Consider the following 18,841-nt stretch of genomic DNA (forward strand, 5'->3'; position numbering starts at 1 on the left):
TATTGATTTTTAGAGAGGAGAGAAAGAGAGAGGAAGAAGGGAGAGGAGCAGGAAGCATCAACTCGTAATTGCTTCCTGTATGTACCTTGACTGGGCAAGCCCAGGGTTTCGAACTGGCAACCTCTCAGCGTTCCAGGTTGACACTTTAACCACTGTGCCACCATAGGTCAGGCTCCACTGTATTTTTTTTTTCTTTTTTTTTTTTTTGTATTTTTCTGAAGCTGGAAACGGGGAGGCAGTCAGACAGACTCCCGCATGCGCCCTACCGGGATCCACCCGGCACGCCCACCAGGGGGCGATGCCCTGCCCATCTGGGGCTTCGCTCTGTCGTGACCAGAACCACTCTAGCGCCTGGGGCAGAGGCCAAGGAGCCATCCCCAGCGCCCGGGCCATCTTTTGCTCCAATGGAGCCTCAGCTGCGGGAGGGGAAGAGAGAGACAGAGAGGAAGGAGAGGGGGAGGGGTGGAGAAGCAGATGGGCGCCTCTCCTGTGTGTCCTGGCCAGGAATCGAACCAGGGACTTCCGCATGCCAGGCCAACGCTCTACCACTGAGCCAACCGGCCAGGGCCTTCCACTGTATTTTTAAAACCTAGTAAAATTGTCTCTGGCCAGTGGCTCAGTTTATAGAATGTTGGCCCAGCATATGGACGTCTCAGGTTTGATTTCCAGTCAGGGCACACAGGAGAAGCAACCATCTGCTTCTCTCCCTCTTTCCCTCCTGTAGCCAGTGGCTCAACTGGTTAGAGCATGGCCCCTGGGCACTGAGGAATAGTTCCATTGGAGCACACTAGCTGCAGGCACCAAAAATAGCTTGGTACTTGAGCATCAGCCCCAGATAGGGTTGCCTGGTGGGTCCCAGTGGGGGTTCATGCAGGAGTCTGCCTCACTATCTCCCCTCTCAAAAAAAACCCCAAAACACTAGAAACTAGTAAAACTAAAATTTCAAAGTACATGATATATAGATGTTTATTCAAAAAATTATTCTAAAATGAATTTTCATTTGGAAGATTTTTTCCCTCTTAAAAATACTTCTTGGCTCAGCGGTAGAGCGTCGGCCTAGCGTGCGGAGGACCCGGGTTCGATTCCCGGCCAGGGCACACAGGAGAAGCGCCCATTTGCTTCTCCACCCCTCCGCCGCGCTTTCCTCTCTGTCTCTCTCTTCCCCTCCCGCAGCCGAGGCTCCATTGGAGCAAAGATGGCCCGGGCGCTGGGGATGGCTCTGTGGCCTCTGCCTCAGGCGCTAGAGTGGCTCTGGTCGCAACATGGCGACGCCCAGGATGGGCAGAGCACCGCCCCCTGGTGGGCAGAGCATCGCCCCTGGTGGGCGTGCCGGGTGGATCCCGGTTGGGCGCATGCGGGAGTCTGACTGTCTCTCCCTGTTTCCAGCTTCAGAAAAATGAAAAAAAAAAAAACAAAAAAAAACACTTCTAAGCCTCTCACCAAATTAGGAGGGGGCAATCTATGAATTGAAATGCATTGGAAATAATATGTAGTACGTTTTATATATGCCATTTTATATATATATATCTGATAACCAAAAGGAACTATTAAGAACTTAAGGAAATTTTTTAAATAAGAAAAGGCCAGCTTCTTTTTTAAATGTTTATTTGTAGAGATCACTTGTTTACAACCTGGACCTGCTTCTCTACTTGTTATATACATGTGAATTTAAACCACAGTAATGATCTGTTTTCTAAACAAATTTAGTATAAAGAGAATGAAAACTCTTTGGTATCAAATGTTTGTATCTCTGCACAAGTAAGGCTGCTATATTAGCTGAACACACAAATGGGCAGTTATTAAGAATATAATCTAATAAAATCATTCTATTATTTTAATTTGCTTTTCCCCCCTCTGGGTACATAGTTTTTAAATCAAAAAACATTTTTTTAAGATTGTATTTATTGATTTTAAAGAGAAAGAGACAGAGGAGGGGAGCAGGTAACATCAGCTCAAGTTGCTTCTCATATATGCCTTGACTGGGCAGGCTTTGAACTTGTGACCTAAGCATTCCAGGTGAACACTCTATCCACTGTATCACCGCAGGTCAGTCTATCTATTATTTTAATTTGGTAGTTTCTGACAATCAGATTAGAGCATATCTTTTACTTAGCATAGCATAGAGGTAAGGAATACTTAGCTTTAGTGTCAAGTATGTTATAAAATGTCATGCCTCCTGATTAATAAATACCTGTAACATGGACTTGGGATGTGGTAATTCTTCACCTTGATAAATCTTTATATAAGCCTAAAAAGAAAGGAAAAAAAGACTCATGTTCAGGTTAATTCTATTCAATACTTCCCTAATTCTGTTAAATTTTATTCTAAAGTCTGAAGTCCTGACAGTGCCTAATAATAATAATTATATTTTTCTCATACTTTAATTCCCTCTTTCTTAGTTCTTATTCCCTTTGCCTGAAATGCCCTTTTCACACATCTCCATTTGCCAATCCTACTCTTCTCAAAGGCTTACCTTACTTCTACCTCTGTTAAACTTTCTCAGATGTCTATGCTAGGATAACCTTTCTTTTCCAGTTACCCAAGGAACTTGTACCTGCTGATGTCACAAGCTTCACGGAACAGATTTGTGTAGGGTGCTGAATCTCCTACTAAATTCTAAACTCCTCCACAGTGTTACGCACAGTAAGAATTTAAATTTTAGATAAATAATAGGTCGTTTATTGCTTCGAGTGATGAAGGTAAGTAATCACACAAGAGGTATATGACATTTTAAATGACAAAATGTTAATTTAAAAAATTGATATTTTAGTCCTTGAGGCATCAATACACAAATTAGACTGGTAACTAAAATTCTTCACTATATTTGTGGATTGCTAAAAAAAATGTCTTGTATTCGGTGCTACTTGAGATAAACAGGTAAATACAAATTTAAAATAATTCCACTTCAGATTGGCCCCTGGTGCAGAGTGGGAAATGTGGAAGCAATTTCTCCAGTAGGAAAACTAGATGTAGCCCCTTTGGGAAAATTTTCAGAATGAAGATAAAATTCAGTATAGGCTGTGACAAGACGAGGTGGTATGCACCCCGGGAAACACACCATCCCCTAATAAAAGATTTTACGGACTCTTAGCTACATTCATATATCAAAATATATTTCCCCCTAGATAAAAGAAGATAGTAAAGTTACCTCAAGGAGTTTTCTCAGAAGATAATTTCAAAAAAGAAGTTCCTATTGGGAATCTATAGATTCCTCATACCATTGCCCCCATATTACAGAGTCTATAATTTTTGTTGTTAGAGCTTCAAGTAGGAACTGCATTCCAGACATGTCAAATCTAAGTACTCACAAATGCACTAGAAATATAGCAATACCTTGAAGTACTCCACCAGACCTCGGCAGGTGATTTTGTTCCCATTGATCTCTTTAATATCTAGGCTCTCAGGACTAAGTAGCCAAGGAATGAGTATTTTCAAGTTTTTGATGAATTCATCATCTATTTCTACAAGTAAAAGCAAATTCATCATTATTTTTAAAATCCTAACTAGTCCTCTATGCCACACAATAATACATCCTTTGATTTCCTCTATTTCTTCCCCAGTGAAAAAGCTATCACTTTCCTCTCATTTAACAACTCCTGAAACCCACTTTTTTTAGGGTGAATGATCCTCTTTGCCCAAACTTTCTATTGTTGGTCTTGCTTATCTCCACTTGAATTACACATTTATCTTGCTTTCCACCTATAAAATAGCTATCTTGATATTAAATGTTATACAAATATTTTACACCCAATTCACATAAATATTTCGTGTATTCTGTCTTTGTGGCTTTATATATATAGACTCATACATGAGGGAAAAGCCAGATATTTACCAGCTGACACATGTATTCCCTCTAGAAAATGTATCTAAAATTGTTCTGTGTTCAGTGTGTCCATGTAATGAAGTGTATAGAAGTGGGTGTGGTGTGGTAACTAGGAACTTAAGTTTTAAAACATAGCGATGATGCTACCCCTAGTGGTGAAACTCAGCAACATACAATAACATGGCTAGAAAACAGAAGCCCAATAGCAAACCTATCAGAGTTATATACTACCTGTCATGTTTGGCAAAAGTGATTACACATAACCCATGTTATAGCATTAAATTAATCCTAACATTACAGATTTAGCAAAGTAACAAAACATGTCTTCAGAGAAGTCTTTTGAACACAGTGATAATGTCTTAAATCACTTCAAAACATAGCAATGTAAAAGCAAGATGTGTCCGGAGTCTTGATATCAGTAAGTAAATGCTGTAACTACATATAATTTTTTAAAAGTAGAATTTCAGTAGAATCACTGAGTTTTCATGTTTTGGGATTGGTGATTTCCAAGGTCTTAAGGGAAAAGGTGAAAACCTTATTATTGTGTTTGCATTTTCTCTGTTTATTTTCATAGCCCGAAATACTAGTTAACATTAAGTATTTACATTTCTCTTCTCTTGCTGCTTTTATGACATGCATGAGCATAATTTTGTAAAGCCTTCAGACTTAATTTTTGCTTCACATTTTGTACAACTTTGAAATTTTAGTGCATATGTTCTATGACTATTTGTATAGTCTATTCAAATTTATTTTAATGTTTGCACTGTACCAAATTTTACTTATAATTTGAATTTGTATTATACATAAATTTATTCAAATGTACTTAGTATTGTGATTCGCTATTTAGTTACCAGTATTCACTGAAATTCAGTACTGGTATTTGTTTTATCTTACCACATTCCTGTGTTTTGTTTTGTTGCCTGCTATGTATCTATATTCATTGATACTTACAGTTTTCTCTTTTGCTATATGAGTTTGTTTTTTTAAGCATCCATAGAATATTACTATATATCTAGAATGTATGATTTTTTTCCTGAATTTCTGTATAAAACAAAAGGCTTTCTCCTTATAAAACCATTTAAAATCACTTTCAAACACATATTTAAATCCTCCTCCTTATAAAATTGGGATGGAATAAGATATACCCATGTATCTAATGTACCAGCAAATGCAGTAATTATTAAAGTAACCAGCATATATGGATTAAAAGTGTGTTCTGAAGATGACATTAGCCATGGTGTAACTTTGTTCTAATTGAGACCCATGCCGGGCATTTCAACTTTGGATTCAGAAAATATGAACAATATATTCATAACATACACAAGTGGTGAGCTCTTGCTAACAATTTTAGTTGAACATAGTAAATACATGACCCAGAACATCTGCGCACCAGGTCAGATCAAATTGCAGAAGTATACTAGTCAGCTTTGGCCCACTTCAACAGTTTAATAAATGTGTGTGGGTAGATGGATTATTCAGGATGAGGTTCTGTTTTCATCATGTCTTCAATAATTTTTGCCACAAGAGTAAAACCTCGCTAAGAATTCAGGGGCTAGGCCAAAGTGGTTATCTGTCACAATAACTGAGGACATTGATACATACTTTATAAGATCTCTGCAGGACAATATATTCTCAGGATTACCTGACTCTGACAAGTCGTTAGAAACACCTTTAAAAAAAATAATCACTTTGTGATGGTGTTGGTTATGCTTTCTGAGGTCTTAACTAGAGCTGCTAAGGATGCAGCTCCACAATTTATGGTTTGTTACCTGGTCTTTCTGCTTGGGGCACTGTAACACAGAGCAGCCTCGAGGAAGGTAACTCCTTGTTTATTAAAAGATTGGATTTGCTGTGCTAGGGGAGGTAGTCAGTAGGCATTTGGTAAGGACTGATTGGATGTGGCATGAATAAAGATGATTCAGTGCTTTTGGTACTTTTGATTTCCTGTGTGGGAAGCTGTTAAATCAATAGCAATTAAATTTAATCACAGTATTTTAAGTTTTAAGTACCACTGGAAATATTAAGATAATTTCAGTAACGCAAGGGACCATGAACAAATCATAATTATAACAATTATTATTACTATTGATAATGAATTTGAAAGTTATTTCTATAAGTGTGTGAAAAACTATTATCAAAGAACAATTTTTGCACAATTTTTTATTCAGAGACATTTCTTCCCCAGAGACAACCACTCAGATGCCAGCCCTCTGGAGACCAGCAAGGCCAGCAGACCAGATGTCCTGGATAGAAATCACACCAAATAAGATTCGGGTTGGGATGGGAAACCAGTGTAGACAGCAGACTATCAAAACTGCCCAAGAAGAAACTGAGGCAAAATAGAACATTTTGGCACAGAGAGAGATTCTGCACTAGTCCTAGAAACCTCATCAAAATGGAACTTCTGGTGGGAAACTAAAGCTGCCTTTCATTGCCCTTTCTTGTAGGCTAGTTACTTTGGTAAACTCATAACTTATGGGTAACTGTAAATCAGTTGTGTGGGTCAACACATGTTTAGATGTGAATAAAATTTGATGGAGACAGATTTGTTAAAAAGTGAGATGCTATATCTGCAGGATTTGTCTTCCAACTTTCTCCCTGAGATCTTTCATTGTGAAATATATCAGTTAATTTAAGGACTGCAGATGTATACTATAGGAATGAAAGAAGCCAGAGTAATTTTTGTCCAATAAAGGACTGTTGTTGAAGGCCTGCCCCTCCTCTGCCTGTTTACAGCTCCCCTAGTCCAGAAAAGAAAGAGGCCTTGTGGGAGCCTTCTTTTTATGTAATTTATTCAAAACACATGGAAGCCATTAGGTAATTGCAGAGTATCAAGAGGTCTGTGTGCTCACTCATGGATTCTAATTCATAAGTGATGGTGAAATTGTAGGATCCTGGAATCCATGCACTAATAGCCAACTGCTATTTGTTCTGTTATATAAAGGTAAGATAATTTTAAACATGTAGAAAAACAATGATGATTGAAAAAATTTGGTTTCTATTTATAATACTAACTGCCATAGTTAAATATAAGGTATCTGAGGGTAAATACCATGAATCGATGTGGGGGTGAAGTGGGGGGGATAGGTTTGCTTTTCAAACCAGTTCCTGGCCTGACCCGTGGTGGTGCAGTGGATAAAGCATCGACCTGGAATGCTGAGGTCGCCAGTTTGAAACCCTAGGCTTGCCTGGTCAAGGCATATATGGGAGTTGATGCTTCCTGCTCCTCCCCCTTCTCTCTCTCTGTCTCTTCTCTCTGAAAAATGAATAAATAAAATCTAAAAGAACAAACCTGCCAGTTCCACAAAACTGGATATAAGTTATGTTGTCCTTTTTATTTATTTATTTATTTAGAGAGAGACACACAGAAAGGAAGGGAGAGAGATGGGAAGCATCAATTCTTCCTTGCGGCACCTTCATTGTTCATTGATTGCTTTCTCATATGTGCCTTCACCAGGGGCTGCAGCCAAGCCAGTGACCCTTTTGCTCAAGCCAGCAATCTTGGGCTTTCAAGCCAGCGACCACAGGGTCATGTCTATGATCTCATGCTCGAGCTGGCAACCTCGGTGTTGCAAACCTGGGTTCTCGGCATCCCAGGTCTATGCTCTAATTACTGCGCCACTGCCTGGTCAGGTTTCTTTTTATTAAAGTATCTTGAAAGCCCTTTGAGAACAATTGTGCTGAAATACCTGTGTCACTGTCTCACCACCCATGACACAATGTGGAAAGGCCACAGTATATTAAGCAAATATCTTAATTCAGTCATATACTCAATGCTAGGCTTACAAGTAAAAAAGTCAGAAATATCTTTGCATTACCTTGTATTAACTACAAAGAAAATTATCTAAAGACCTGGTGCTTATCTATTAGGAAAGGTTAACTTACGTTTCCCTATACCCCTACCTCCACTCCCTCTTGACAAGTTGAGTTGCTTTGGAATCTTATAATGTTAGACATGCCTCTCTTTAAGACAGAATTACTATTAGTACATACTATTTGAAAATCACTCTAGTGTTTTTGGATTTTAAAAAGAGCTGGTCATCATCCAGAAGAGGATTTCATTTTTAGTGACACTTTAAATAATTTATAATTAAATTCTTATCAGTTTTAAAGAGCTTGAATTCAGTACTATGCAATACTTCAGTGTCTAATTATATAACTCAGTGCAGTATTCCAATAATATGGACATCTGTTTTTTCCCACTTAATGTAAGAAAAATTGAACAGGAAGGCATTAAGGAGCAGTTCTCAATGTACAGAGGTGAGCAGGAACCTCTGCAAAAGGGTGAATTCATCCTGAGTGAAGCCAGGATTTAACCTGTTTTCTCGGTGTCCATAGTCAGCACCCACAGAATCCCACAGGTCACCAAGGAGGCCCTCTCGTACCAGCCCAGGAATACCCGTTCTCCTGACAGCTTCTCAACATCAGCCTCACATCCACACATGAACTAAACAAGCAGTCATAAGCCCAGTAGATAAAATTACCTTTATATTATATAATCAGACTAAGGGATATAATAAACATATTCATCTAAAAAAAGAATTCTTAAAAAAAATTTTTAAAAGAACATTAAAAAAATTAAAAACAAACCTTTTAGTTTTCCATCAAAGTTTGGATTGGTAGCTACTTTTAAGCCAGGATGAGGTAGCAGAAAACAGGAGATTTTGGTGAAACACGAATGGATGTGTTTTCGGACATTCTGTAGTTCTTCATGCTGGTTCCCTGAGACCTGCAGTAGTAAATCATCTTGAAGTTTAAACTACATTAAACTTCAAAGAATTCTATGGCATCTTATATTTTCCGTCTCTGTGGTCCCACAACTATCCTATAAAAATGACATGCCAGGGCTGATAGTAAGGAAAGAACAAAATCTTGGGTGAATTTGCCACACTCCCATACCTAAGTATAGCATAAATATGGCATTATTATTACAATTAACAAATGTATATTGTTATGCTAACTTAGATGGGCCTTCCCATTTTTAGTTCAAATTAGTTCTAGCTAGTTCCTACAAATTCCAATTTTAATTCAAATTATGCACAGGAGACATGAATAGATCATAAAATATTCCTCCCTTCTTTTCAGGAGATACTCAAGACAGCTTCTTGTCACCTGGTAGGTATACATTTAAATTCTAGAAAGGCATCTGAATAGTTGAATGTTTATTTTTAAGCTATGTTGAACCTTTTTTTCACATGTATTTGACAATTAATAATAGTACAGATTACCCTAAAAGTAATTACAGACCTTACAAGGTAAATTCAGCGATCCCAAATATAAAGAAACTTTTTAAATCTCAGTATTTTTTTCAGATTTCTCAGTAGGTATCTTTTGTGATATCCATTCAGTGTAAACCATTCAATATTAAACTATTATGACATAGAAAATGGAAAGTCTTCTAATTTTACTTTCTGTGAACTACTAGCAAAATGTCCTAACGTGGGGGATTTCAAAATTGAATTATTTCTGTTCAACTGACTTTTAAACCTCTACTAAAACATGAATTCAGATATTTGCGCTGTTGGTCTTGAGCTAATTTAATTCTTCAAATTAAAATTTTTGTTTTAGGAATAAATCATTGTTTTATATATCTGCAAAAGAACTCTTTATATGTATCATAATTATTGATCATATTTGAAAATTGTAAATCTGAAATTACTTTATTAACTAAGTTTGTTCATTTAGATACTACGAGCATCAAATGAGATTGTGGCTACTGAGTATTCAGTAGTTTATGTAACAAAAATAATTCTAGAATACCACTGGTGAAATTTCATGCACCTAAATGTCTAACAAACCTTGAGGCGTTTTTCCAAGAATTTGGAGCCACCATCAGATCCATATGAAAATTCGTATGGGAAACTCCAGTCTCGAACAAGAAATATCAGACTCTAAGAAATAATGAGAAGAAAGGATTGATAAGGGGACTCTAAGTTGCCCCCCTCTGCTTTTAAATTGAAAACAAGTAACTGATATTGTCATTTGAATAGTATTCTTTTCCACATTATGGCATTAAAAGTAAACATAAAATCTTTTAAAGTTTCTTAGTCATCTCTCTTCTACTAGATCATCCTACCTATTTCTACTAAGTATAAACCAAAAGCTACCAGAAAACTGATCACAGTTACATAGTCCTATTGAGCCAAGTGGAAGGCATCACTCTCTTATTTCTTGGTGGGGTGCATTCAGCTTGGCAGCTTTTGAACAGCTTGTTATGAAGATTCAAGTTTTATTTGAAGCAAGTTTTCTTCTATTATCTCTTTAGGTGTTTTTCTCTATTATATGTGTCCCATTCTCTTCTACAGGGGCTTTCATTCTGCATAAAGGGTATGAAGGGGGTTGGAAATCCAGGTTTTGTGGGGCCTGAAGCTTATATAGTCTGTGGGGGGAGGGCTCAATAAGAAAAATATAAAATTGGACTTGAAAGTGAATACTCTAAATAGAATGAGAAATATAAATTACTAATCCAAAAAAGCTGACAAATCTCTTCCCACCCTTAACACACACATAATCCAGAATAATAACTAACATACCTTTGTATTACTTTTTCTTCCTTACAGTTTTGGGCTGCAAATGATTTGATGACTTCTTCATATGATGATTTTGAAATATTGTCTGTTAGAAAGCTAATTCAATCTTCTAACAAGGCCACACTTTTTATTTTTGATAGTTTAGAAATTTTTCAGCTTCACAACTTTTATTTATAATGTCATGTATATTTTTAGCTTCCTCATCTATCAAATAAGGATAATAGAACCCACTTCACAGGGCTACTAAGTGAGATAATTAGTAAGACATTTAGAACAGTTTCCGACACATCATTAGTGCTCTGTTAGCTATTTGATTTTGATTTTAATGGCCATATAGTATTTTAGCACACTGATAGGCCATAGTTTATTTTGCCATTCTCCTAGTTGTTTTCCCACCATTCTAAGTAAACCATTAATAATCATTCTTGAAGTTAAATATTTGTTCACATCCAGAAGGATTTTATCAGGGACTGTGTTGTAAACATTTGGGAGGCTTTTAAAAGTAAGATTTCTCAGACCCCAACCAGACCTATTAAAACCAAAGTAATAGCTTTCATTTATTGAGTACCTATTGCATGCCAACCACAATATACCAGGAACTGTATATATGATATTTCATGTATTCCTACAATAGCCCTAAGAAATTAAATTTATTATTCTTTTCAGAAGAGATTTATAAAAATCACCTCCACCTTCACCTGACATTAAGTAACTTGCTCAAAGTCACACATCCAGAGGTGGTAGAGTTAGCATTTAAACTTGGGTCTTATTTCAAAATCCCTGCTGCACTGACCCTCAAAGTTAAGTATAAAACACATAGTTTATGATGTGAGGGCTGATTAAAGTAAGACTTTATAAATTAGATTAAGAGATAATTTAATTTTTAGATTAAAAATATTTAGGAAATTGAGAAGTCACATTTTTCCAAAATTAGCTATCTTTAAATGATCTTTCTAAAGGTTTATATTTTATGAGTTCTTAACTGAATCTTTTAGTGGTTCCCATTAAAAATTATGTCTTTTAGTTCTTTTTTTTTTTTTCCTTTTTCCCTCGAATTTTTCTGAAGTTGGAAACGGGGAGGCAGTCAGACTCTCACATGCACTCGACCGGGATCCACCCGGCAGGCCCACCAGGGGGCGATGCTCTGCCCATCTGGGGCGTTGCTCTGTTGCAACCAGAGCCATTCTAGCGCCTGAGGCAGAGGCCATGGAGCCATGCTCAGCGCCCGGGCCAACTGTGCTCCAATGGAGCCTTGGCTGCTGGAGGGGAAGAGAGAGACAGAGAGGAAGGAGAGGGGGAAGGGTGGAGAAGCAGATGGGCGCCTCTCCTGTGTGCCCTGGCCAGCAATCGAACCTGGGACTCCTGCACGCCAGGCTGACGCTCTACCACTGAGCAAACCGGCCAGGGCCTAGTTCTTTTTTAATATACAGATTCCTCTTCCATCCTTATTTTCCCTTACAGTTCATCTGTTGAAGAACCTAGAAATTTGACCTGTAGAGTTTCCCTTAACTTGGACCTTGCCAATTTCATATTCATGGGGTAATGCAAAATACTCTTGTCCTCTGGATTTCCTACAAATTGGCAGCTGGATACAGAGGCTTGATTTGACTCAGGTTTTATTTCTTTGGCGAGACTATGGGAAGCAGAGTGTCCTTTTAATCAGGAGGCACTTAGCATATGAGTATCTCTTCTTTGATGAAGTTATGTCATCTTTGCTTATCTGAAGCTCTTTGGTACAGTTCTCATTAAGGGCTCATCAGAACAATATTTTATGCATTCTTACATATTGATAACAGTTTGTGCCATTTGTACTTGAAAGTCAATTTGCTGGATATAAAAGCCTTGGCTCACATCTTTCCTTAAAAAGGAATGCTTCTTAGCTTGCATTGTGAATATTTCTTGTTTCACTAAGATGGAGCCTCTCTTCTCTCTTTTTCTCCCATTTTGTTGTATGAATTCTTGTGGGGAAAGGAGAGATGCTTATGGAGAGGAGAATTTTAAAATACATCCACTATCTTTAAATAGCCCCCTATCTTTAAATATATGCCAATTTCTGTCAACATTTTTGTCAAAATAAAATATAACAACTTGTATTCAGAACATTTATACCTAAAACATATATTTTGAAAATAGTGGTTAACTAGGAAGCAACTTTTGCAAAATAGAACTTCATGAACCAGAATAAAAAAAACCAAGTATGTGGATTTGGCTATATTTTGCATTTTTCTTGGGAGGATTTAGTCTCACTTCTTGGTTTACTGGACATCTTCCCAAGTAGACATAACGAGGACCATGTGTAGAATAGGATCAAAACTGGTCTTGTTTTTTCAATCAACAATCTATATTCTATTTATCTACCTACAGTGTCCAATTCCCAAGTTCCCTGCCTAATAGTGCCATCCAACGACGTGCTAGTAAACTGGTTCTCCAGCAACAAAATGCCTGGATGTGTAGCACCCGACAATTTCTGTGATGTAAATATGCACACCATGGCTAATTTCAAGCTATTAACTGTTTAATAATTTGCTTACATAATTCCTGAATATTTACTATTTAGCTCTCATGAACTGGTATGAGCCAGTTAATAAGCACAATTACTGGCCCCATCTCCTCTCAAGATAATTTATATACTTTCTATTTATCATGTATGAAATTCTATGAATCTCAGCCCTTATTTCAAAAGCCATCAGATTTCTACACTGCTTAATCTTGATTTGTTCATCCATATAGGTAGAGATAAAAATCAAGGCTATAACTTATCCTAATTTTCTCAGATGAAAACATTTGGAGTTATAAATACTTTTTTAAACTGATAAGAACAGATACTACACTTGATCTTGGCCAAAAGACTGAGAAATGATCATAGATACTTTTTTAAATGAACTAAATCCAGACAGGCAACTGGGCAAATGATGGACCTACGCTGTGTATGTCCCATAAATAAGCATATATATATACATATATATGTATATATAGATATTATATATATGTATATATAGATATATATTTTTTTATAGCATGAAGAACATTATAACCTTTGTTAGCTTCCCCTTGGAGACTATATCCTTTAGGAGATTATTCAAAATGCACTATTATGAGTGATAGTGAAAAATACTCAAATACTTAACAATTGGAAAATGGCTATACATATTATGGCATATTAATATGATAATGCATTACATAGCTATTAATATTACAAATATGTGAAATATATCAATACATGTTTTATGTTGTTATAGAAGTGGCATGAGTTCACAATAAAAAAAAAATCCTGAATTTTAAAATTTATTTAGGTTATTTTCTTCATGCTTCTTCTAATTTAAATGTGAATTATTTTGCTGCTATCTTAAAAGTTCTGAGATTTGAATATATTTGCATTTTATCTTTTAATTTCATTATGTATAATATTTTTGGTTTGAACTTGGTTGCTTTAATCTTAAATATTATTAAGTAGTTTTGGAAGCCATATTTGCTACTTAATGAGTTTTTTTTTCTTTAAGATAATATTTATTGGTTTTCAGAGAGAGGGAGAGATAGAGAGGGTGAGAAGCATTAAGTCATCATTGTTTCACTTTAGTTGTTCATTGATTGTTTCTTGCTATGTGCCTTGACCTGGGAAGCCAGGGGTTTTGAACCAACCTCAGTGTTCCAGGTCGACACTCTATCCACTGAGCCACAGGTCAGGCTTAATGAGTTTCTCAATTCAATTTCAGATACTTAGATTTACAAGTGCAAACCTGTTTAGGAATTAGTTGACTCATTTAGTCAAAACATTTTCTTTTCACTGACATTTCATAATGCAAACAGTTTACCAACAATTTATGATCTCTTAAAGTTTTTCTATTGTTCGTTTACAGTACTTTTTTTTAACCAAAAGCAGTAACTATCTATCTGGGCAGTGACAGGTCTCTTTTGGTCTTAGTATAGATGGAAAAAGTGTAAGAAGCAGCGATACCTGCTGATAAGACTTAACATTCCCGCCTGACTTGTGGTGGTGCAGTAGATAAAGCGTTGACCTGGAATGCTGAAATCGCTGGTTCATAACTCCAAGGCTTGCCTGATCAAGGCACATGCCAGAAGCAACTACTACGAGTTGATGCTTCCCACTCCTCCCTCCACCTTTCTCTCTCTAAAATCAATAAATAAAATCTTAAAAAAAAAAAAAAGACAACCTTCCTTTCCAGAATTTCCAATGCAGTTACCCAGTCTGTACCAATGAGTCAGGAGAGTAACAAATCACAGGAGAGAAAAATCAAAGCAAATAACCTAATTACCATACAACACTTCAACTATCAGCCTGACAAATGATTTTTAAAAAGACAACAGAATATAGTAGGTATTGTAAACCATACAGAAGGTTGTAAGCAGGAACTGGCTTTATTACACCTCACCTACTCTTCCCACTGCCTTCCCCAGACCACAGGAGAGAGATTCATACTCTTCCATTCATGGCGTACCCTCATCTCTCCAGGCTAAGGCCCCTCTTTCTTTATCATATTTTTCCCAGACCCCCACTCCCATTTCTCAATTGTCTGTTCTCAACTCTAATATATGTATTTTATGGATGTAGAATGTTTAAATAATCATAAATAATATCATATTATGGATCTTAAACTTTTTTCTGCTTAATTCAGTATGAATTTTAACACTATTATCCACGCTACTTTATACATACTTCTGGTTCACTCCCTTTGGTTGTTGCCAAGTATTCCAGAGTAAGTTCTCCATTTTTAATGTATTTTGTTGTATGTATCTATTTTTTTGTATCCATATTTTATATACCCATTATTCTAAGTTCCCTCCAACTGCCCTCTCCTACTACTCAATCAACTCTCCAATGAATATCCGTATACATTTCCACTGCTCCACAGAATGGCTGCTCCCATCTGCACTTTTACCAACAGGTCCTGGTATTCCCATTTATCCAAGTCTTAACTATCATTTGGTGTAAACCCCATGTTCTACTTTTTGCCTATTAATGAGTATAAAGCACTATCTCATTATTTTAATTTTCATCTTATTATCACTGAGACTTGACATCCTTCAAAAATGTGCTAACCACTCAAGTTTCCTTTCTGTGAACTGTCTATTTATCCTTTGCCTGTTTTTTTAAAAATTAAATGCAGTTTATAGTTTTTGAATGTTTTGTTTTTCTAAGACTTCATTTTTAGAGCAGTTTTAGGTTTACTATAAAATTGAGAGGAAAGTGCAGAGTACTGGTTAATGCCACCTATCCCTACATATGCATAGCCTCCCATTTATCAACATTACTCACCAGAATAGTACTTTTTTTTTTTTTTTTACCAAGAATGAGCCTACATTTACACATCACTCAAAATCCATATGGTTCACTTTTAGTGCTATACATTCTATGAGTTTGGGCAAATGTATAATGACATATACCCATCACATAGAGTATATTCTCATGGCCTTAAAATCCTTTGTGCTCTGCTATTCATTTCTCCATCCCCACCATCCTCTGATCTTTGTCTCCATTGTTTTGCTTCTTCCAGACTGTAATATAGTTGGTATCATACAATACGTAGCTTTTTCAGACTGGCTTCTTTCACTTAGTAATATGCATAATGTTCCTCCAAGTCTTTTCATGGATTGATAACTCACTTCCTTTTTGAGCAGTGAAAATATTCCATTGTATGTATGCAGTTTATTTATCCATTCATTTACTAAAGGACATCTTGGTTGCTTCCAAATTTTGACATTATAAATAAAGCGCTACAAACATCTGTGTGCAGGTTTTTGTGTGCACACACATTTTCAACTCCTGTGGGCAAATATCAAGGAGTGTGCTCACTGGGTTGTATGATGAGTATGTTTAATTTTGTAACCACTAAACTATCTTCCAAACTTGCTGTTACCATTTTACATTCCCACCAAAAAGTATGAGAGTATCTGTTGCTCCACATTCTCTTTTGTGAAGCATTTGGTGTTGTGAATGCTCTGAAATTTGGCCATTCTAATAGGTGTGTAGTGGTCCCTTGCCTATTTTTGAATGGCAAAACTCACATATTTGCAGAACTTCCTCATATATTCTCTATATTAAGCCCTTGTGACTTTTGATATTGTCAATATCTTCTACCAATCTGTTTACTTTGCTTATAGAGTCCTCTGATAAATAGAAATATTCTATTTTAATGTAATTATCAATTTTCTACTACATGGTTTATTTTCTGATGGTCTTAGTAAATAAGTGTTTCTTTACCCTAGTTCAAAAGGATATTCCCAGTGTTTTCTTCTTTTAGTATAGTTGTTGTTTTTTTACAGAGACAGAGTCAGAGAGAGGGACAGATAGGGACAGACAGACAGGAACGGAGAGAGATGAGAAGCATCAATCATTAGTTTTTCGTTGCGACACCTTAGTTGTTCATTGATTGCTTTCTCATATGTGCCTTGACCGTGGGCCTTCAGCAGACCTAGTAACTCCTTGCTCAAGCCAGATGAGCCCTCACTCAAGCTGGCGACCTTGGGGTCTCAAACCTGGGTCCTCCGCAGTGGATGTTCTATCCACTGCGCCACTGCCTGGTTCAGGCACTATTAGTATAATTTTAACTTTCATATTTCATTCTTTAATCCAACTGGAGCATACTAATATATATGGTATTTAATAGAAATTCAACTTTTTCTTCAAATACTGAATTAGTTTTTTGAAACCCCAGCTGTTAAGGCATCCATTTCCCACTGGTTTATGACAGCATGTCTGTTGAATACCAGGTTTCCATATACATGATTTGGAATCTTTTTAGTTCCACTGAGCTGTTTTCATGTATCTGTGCAGCACCACACCATTTTCATTCCTATGGTCTCTTACTGTGTATTCAATCCTCTCTAATTTGGATTTTCTTTTTAAAAACTGTCTTAAATAAGAACTTAATTCTTTCATATAAATTCTAGAAAAATGTGTTGAATTTCTTTAGAATTCCTGCAGTGACTTTAATTAGGAATTGCACTAAATTTTTTTATTAATTTGGGCAGAATTAAATTCTCTACATTAAATCATCCCATCTAAAATGTATCTCTCTGTTTTATACAAGTTTTCCATTAATCACCAAAGTTGTTAGTTCTTTTGTTTGTTTATTTATTTATTTTTTGGCTATTGCGAATAGTATACTTTTAAAATTTTAATTTATTGTGTTTACATAGATTCTAGTGTCCCCTCAAATGCATCCCCCCTCCACTGTGTTCCCCACCAACATCCCTTACCTACCCCCGCAACACCCTCAATCCTTCCCTGCAGAATTTGCTTTTCTGCTCTCTGTAACGTTGTGTTATGTGTGTATAGTGTCCCATCCTATCATCCCTTTTCCCTCTGTCCGCTTTCCCTCTGGACCCTTTGATCCCACTTCTGTCTCTATTCCATTCCTCAGTTCATATTGTTCATTGGATTCTTCAAATGAGTGAGGTCATATGATGTTTACTTTCTCTGCCTGGCTTATTTCACTTAACATAATAGTTTTCAGATCCATGCATGTTGTTGTAAAAGGTAAGATTTCCTTCTTTTTCATGGCCCCATAGTATTCCATTGTGTATATGTACCACAGCTTTTTAATCCACTGGTCCACTGACGGACACTTGGGCTGTTTCCAGATCTTGGCTATTGTAAACAACGCTGCCATAAACATGGGGATGCATTTCTTCTTTTGAATCATTGATGTGGTGTTCTTGGGATATATTCCTAAAAGTGGGATGGCTGGGTCAAAAGGCAGTTCCATTTTTAATTTTTTGAGGAATCTCCATACTGTTTTCCACAGTGGCTGCACCAGTCTGCATTCCCACCAGCAGTGCAGGAGGGTTCCCTTTTCTCCACATCCTCACCAGCACTTACTCTGTGTTTAGTTGATGAGCACCATTCTGACTGGTGTGAGGTGGTATCTCATTGTGGTTTTAATTTGCATTTTTCTAATGATTAGTGATGTTGAACATTTTTTCATCTGCCTATTGGCTATCTAAATGTCCTCTTTGGAGAAGTGTCTATTCATTTCTTTTACCCATTTTTTAATTAAAATTTTAACTTCCTGGTGTTGAGTTTTACAAGTTCTTTATAAATTTTGGTTATTAACCCCTTATCAGAAATATTGTCAAAAATATGTTCTCCCATTGTGTTGTTTGTCTTTTTATTTTGTTCATATTGTCTTTAGCTGTGCAAAAGCTTTTTAGTTTGATATAGTCCCATTTGTTTATCCTGTCCTTTATTTCCCTTGCCTGTGGAGATAAATCAGCAAATATATTGCTGCGAGTGATGTTGGAGAGCTTATTGCCTATGTTTTCTTCTAGGATGCTTATGGTTTCATGACTTAAATTTAAGTCTTTTATCCATTTTGAGTTTATTTTTGTGAATGGTATAAGTTGGTGATCTAGTTTCATTTTTTTGCAGATAGCTGTCCAATTTTCCCAACACCATTTTTTAAAGAGACTGTCTTTACTCTATTGTATGCCATTACCTCCTTTGTCAAATATCAATTGCCCATAAAGG

General features: G+C 36.5%; 1 protein-coding gene and 1 pseudogene across 3 annotated transcripts in view; both read right to left on the reverse strand.

The window, feature by feature from the left end:
• ATL1 (atlastin GTPase 1) overlaps positions 1 to 18,841 on the reverse strand; it is an 80,053-nt gene that overhangs the window by 6,510 nt on the left and 54,702 nt on the right. For all 3 annotated transcript variants that reach the window (XM_066272098.1, XM_066272095.1, XM_066272097.1), the window contains 4 exons: positions 9,622 to 9,714; positions 8,414 to 8,552; positions 3,334 to 3,461; positions 2,192 to 2,248 (listed from right to left, as the gene is read on the reverse strand). In XM_066272098.1, coding sequence (XP_066128195.1) covers positions 2,192 to 2,248; positions 3,334 to 3,461; positions 8,414 to 8,552; positions 9,622 to 9,714 — 417 coding nt within the window. The remainder of the gene's footprint in view (positions 1 to 2,191; positions 2,249 to 3,333; positions 3,462 to 8,413; positions 8,553 to 9,621; positions 9,715 to 18,841) is intronic.
• On the reverse strand, positions 13,002 to 13,214 carry LOC136336806 (U2 spliceosomal RNA; annotated as a pseudogene).

This window comes from Saccopteryx bilineata, chromosome 4 (genome assembly GCF_036850765.1).
Source record: "Saccopteryx bilineata isolate mSacBil1 chromosome 4, mSacBil1_pri_phased_curated, whole genome shotgun sequence".
In the NCBI taxonomy this organism is placed as follows: domain Eukaryota; kingdom Metazoa; phylum Chordata; class Mammalia; order Chiroptera; family Emballonuridae; genus Saccopteryx; species Saccopteryx bilineata.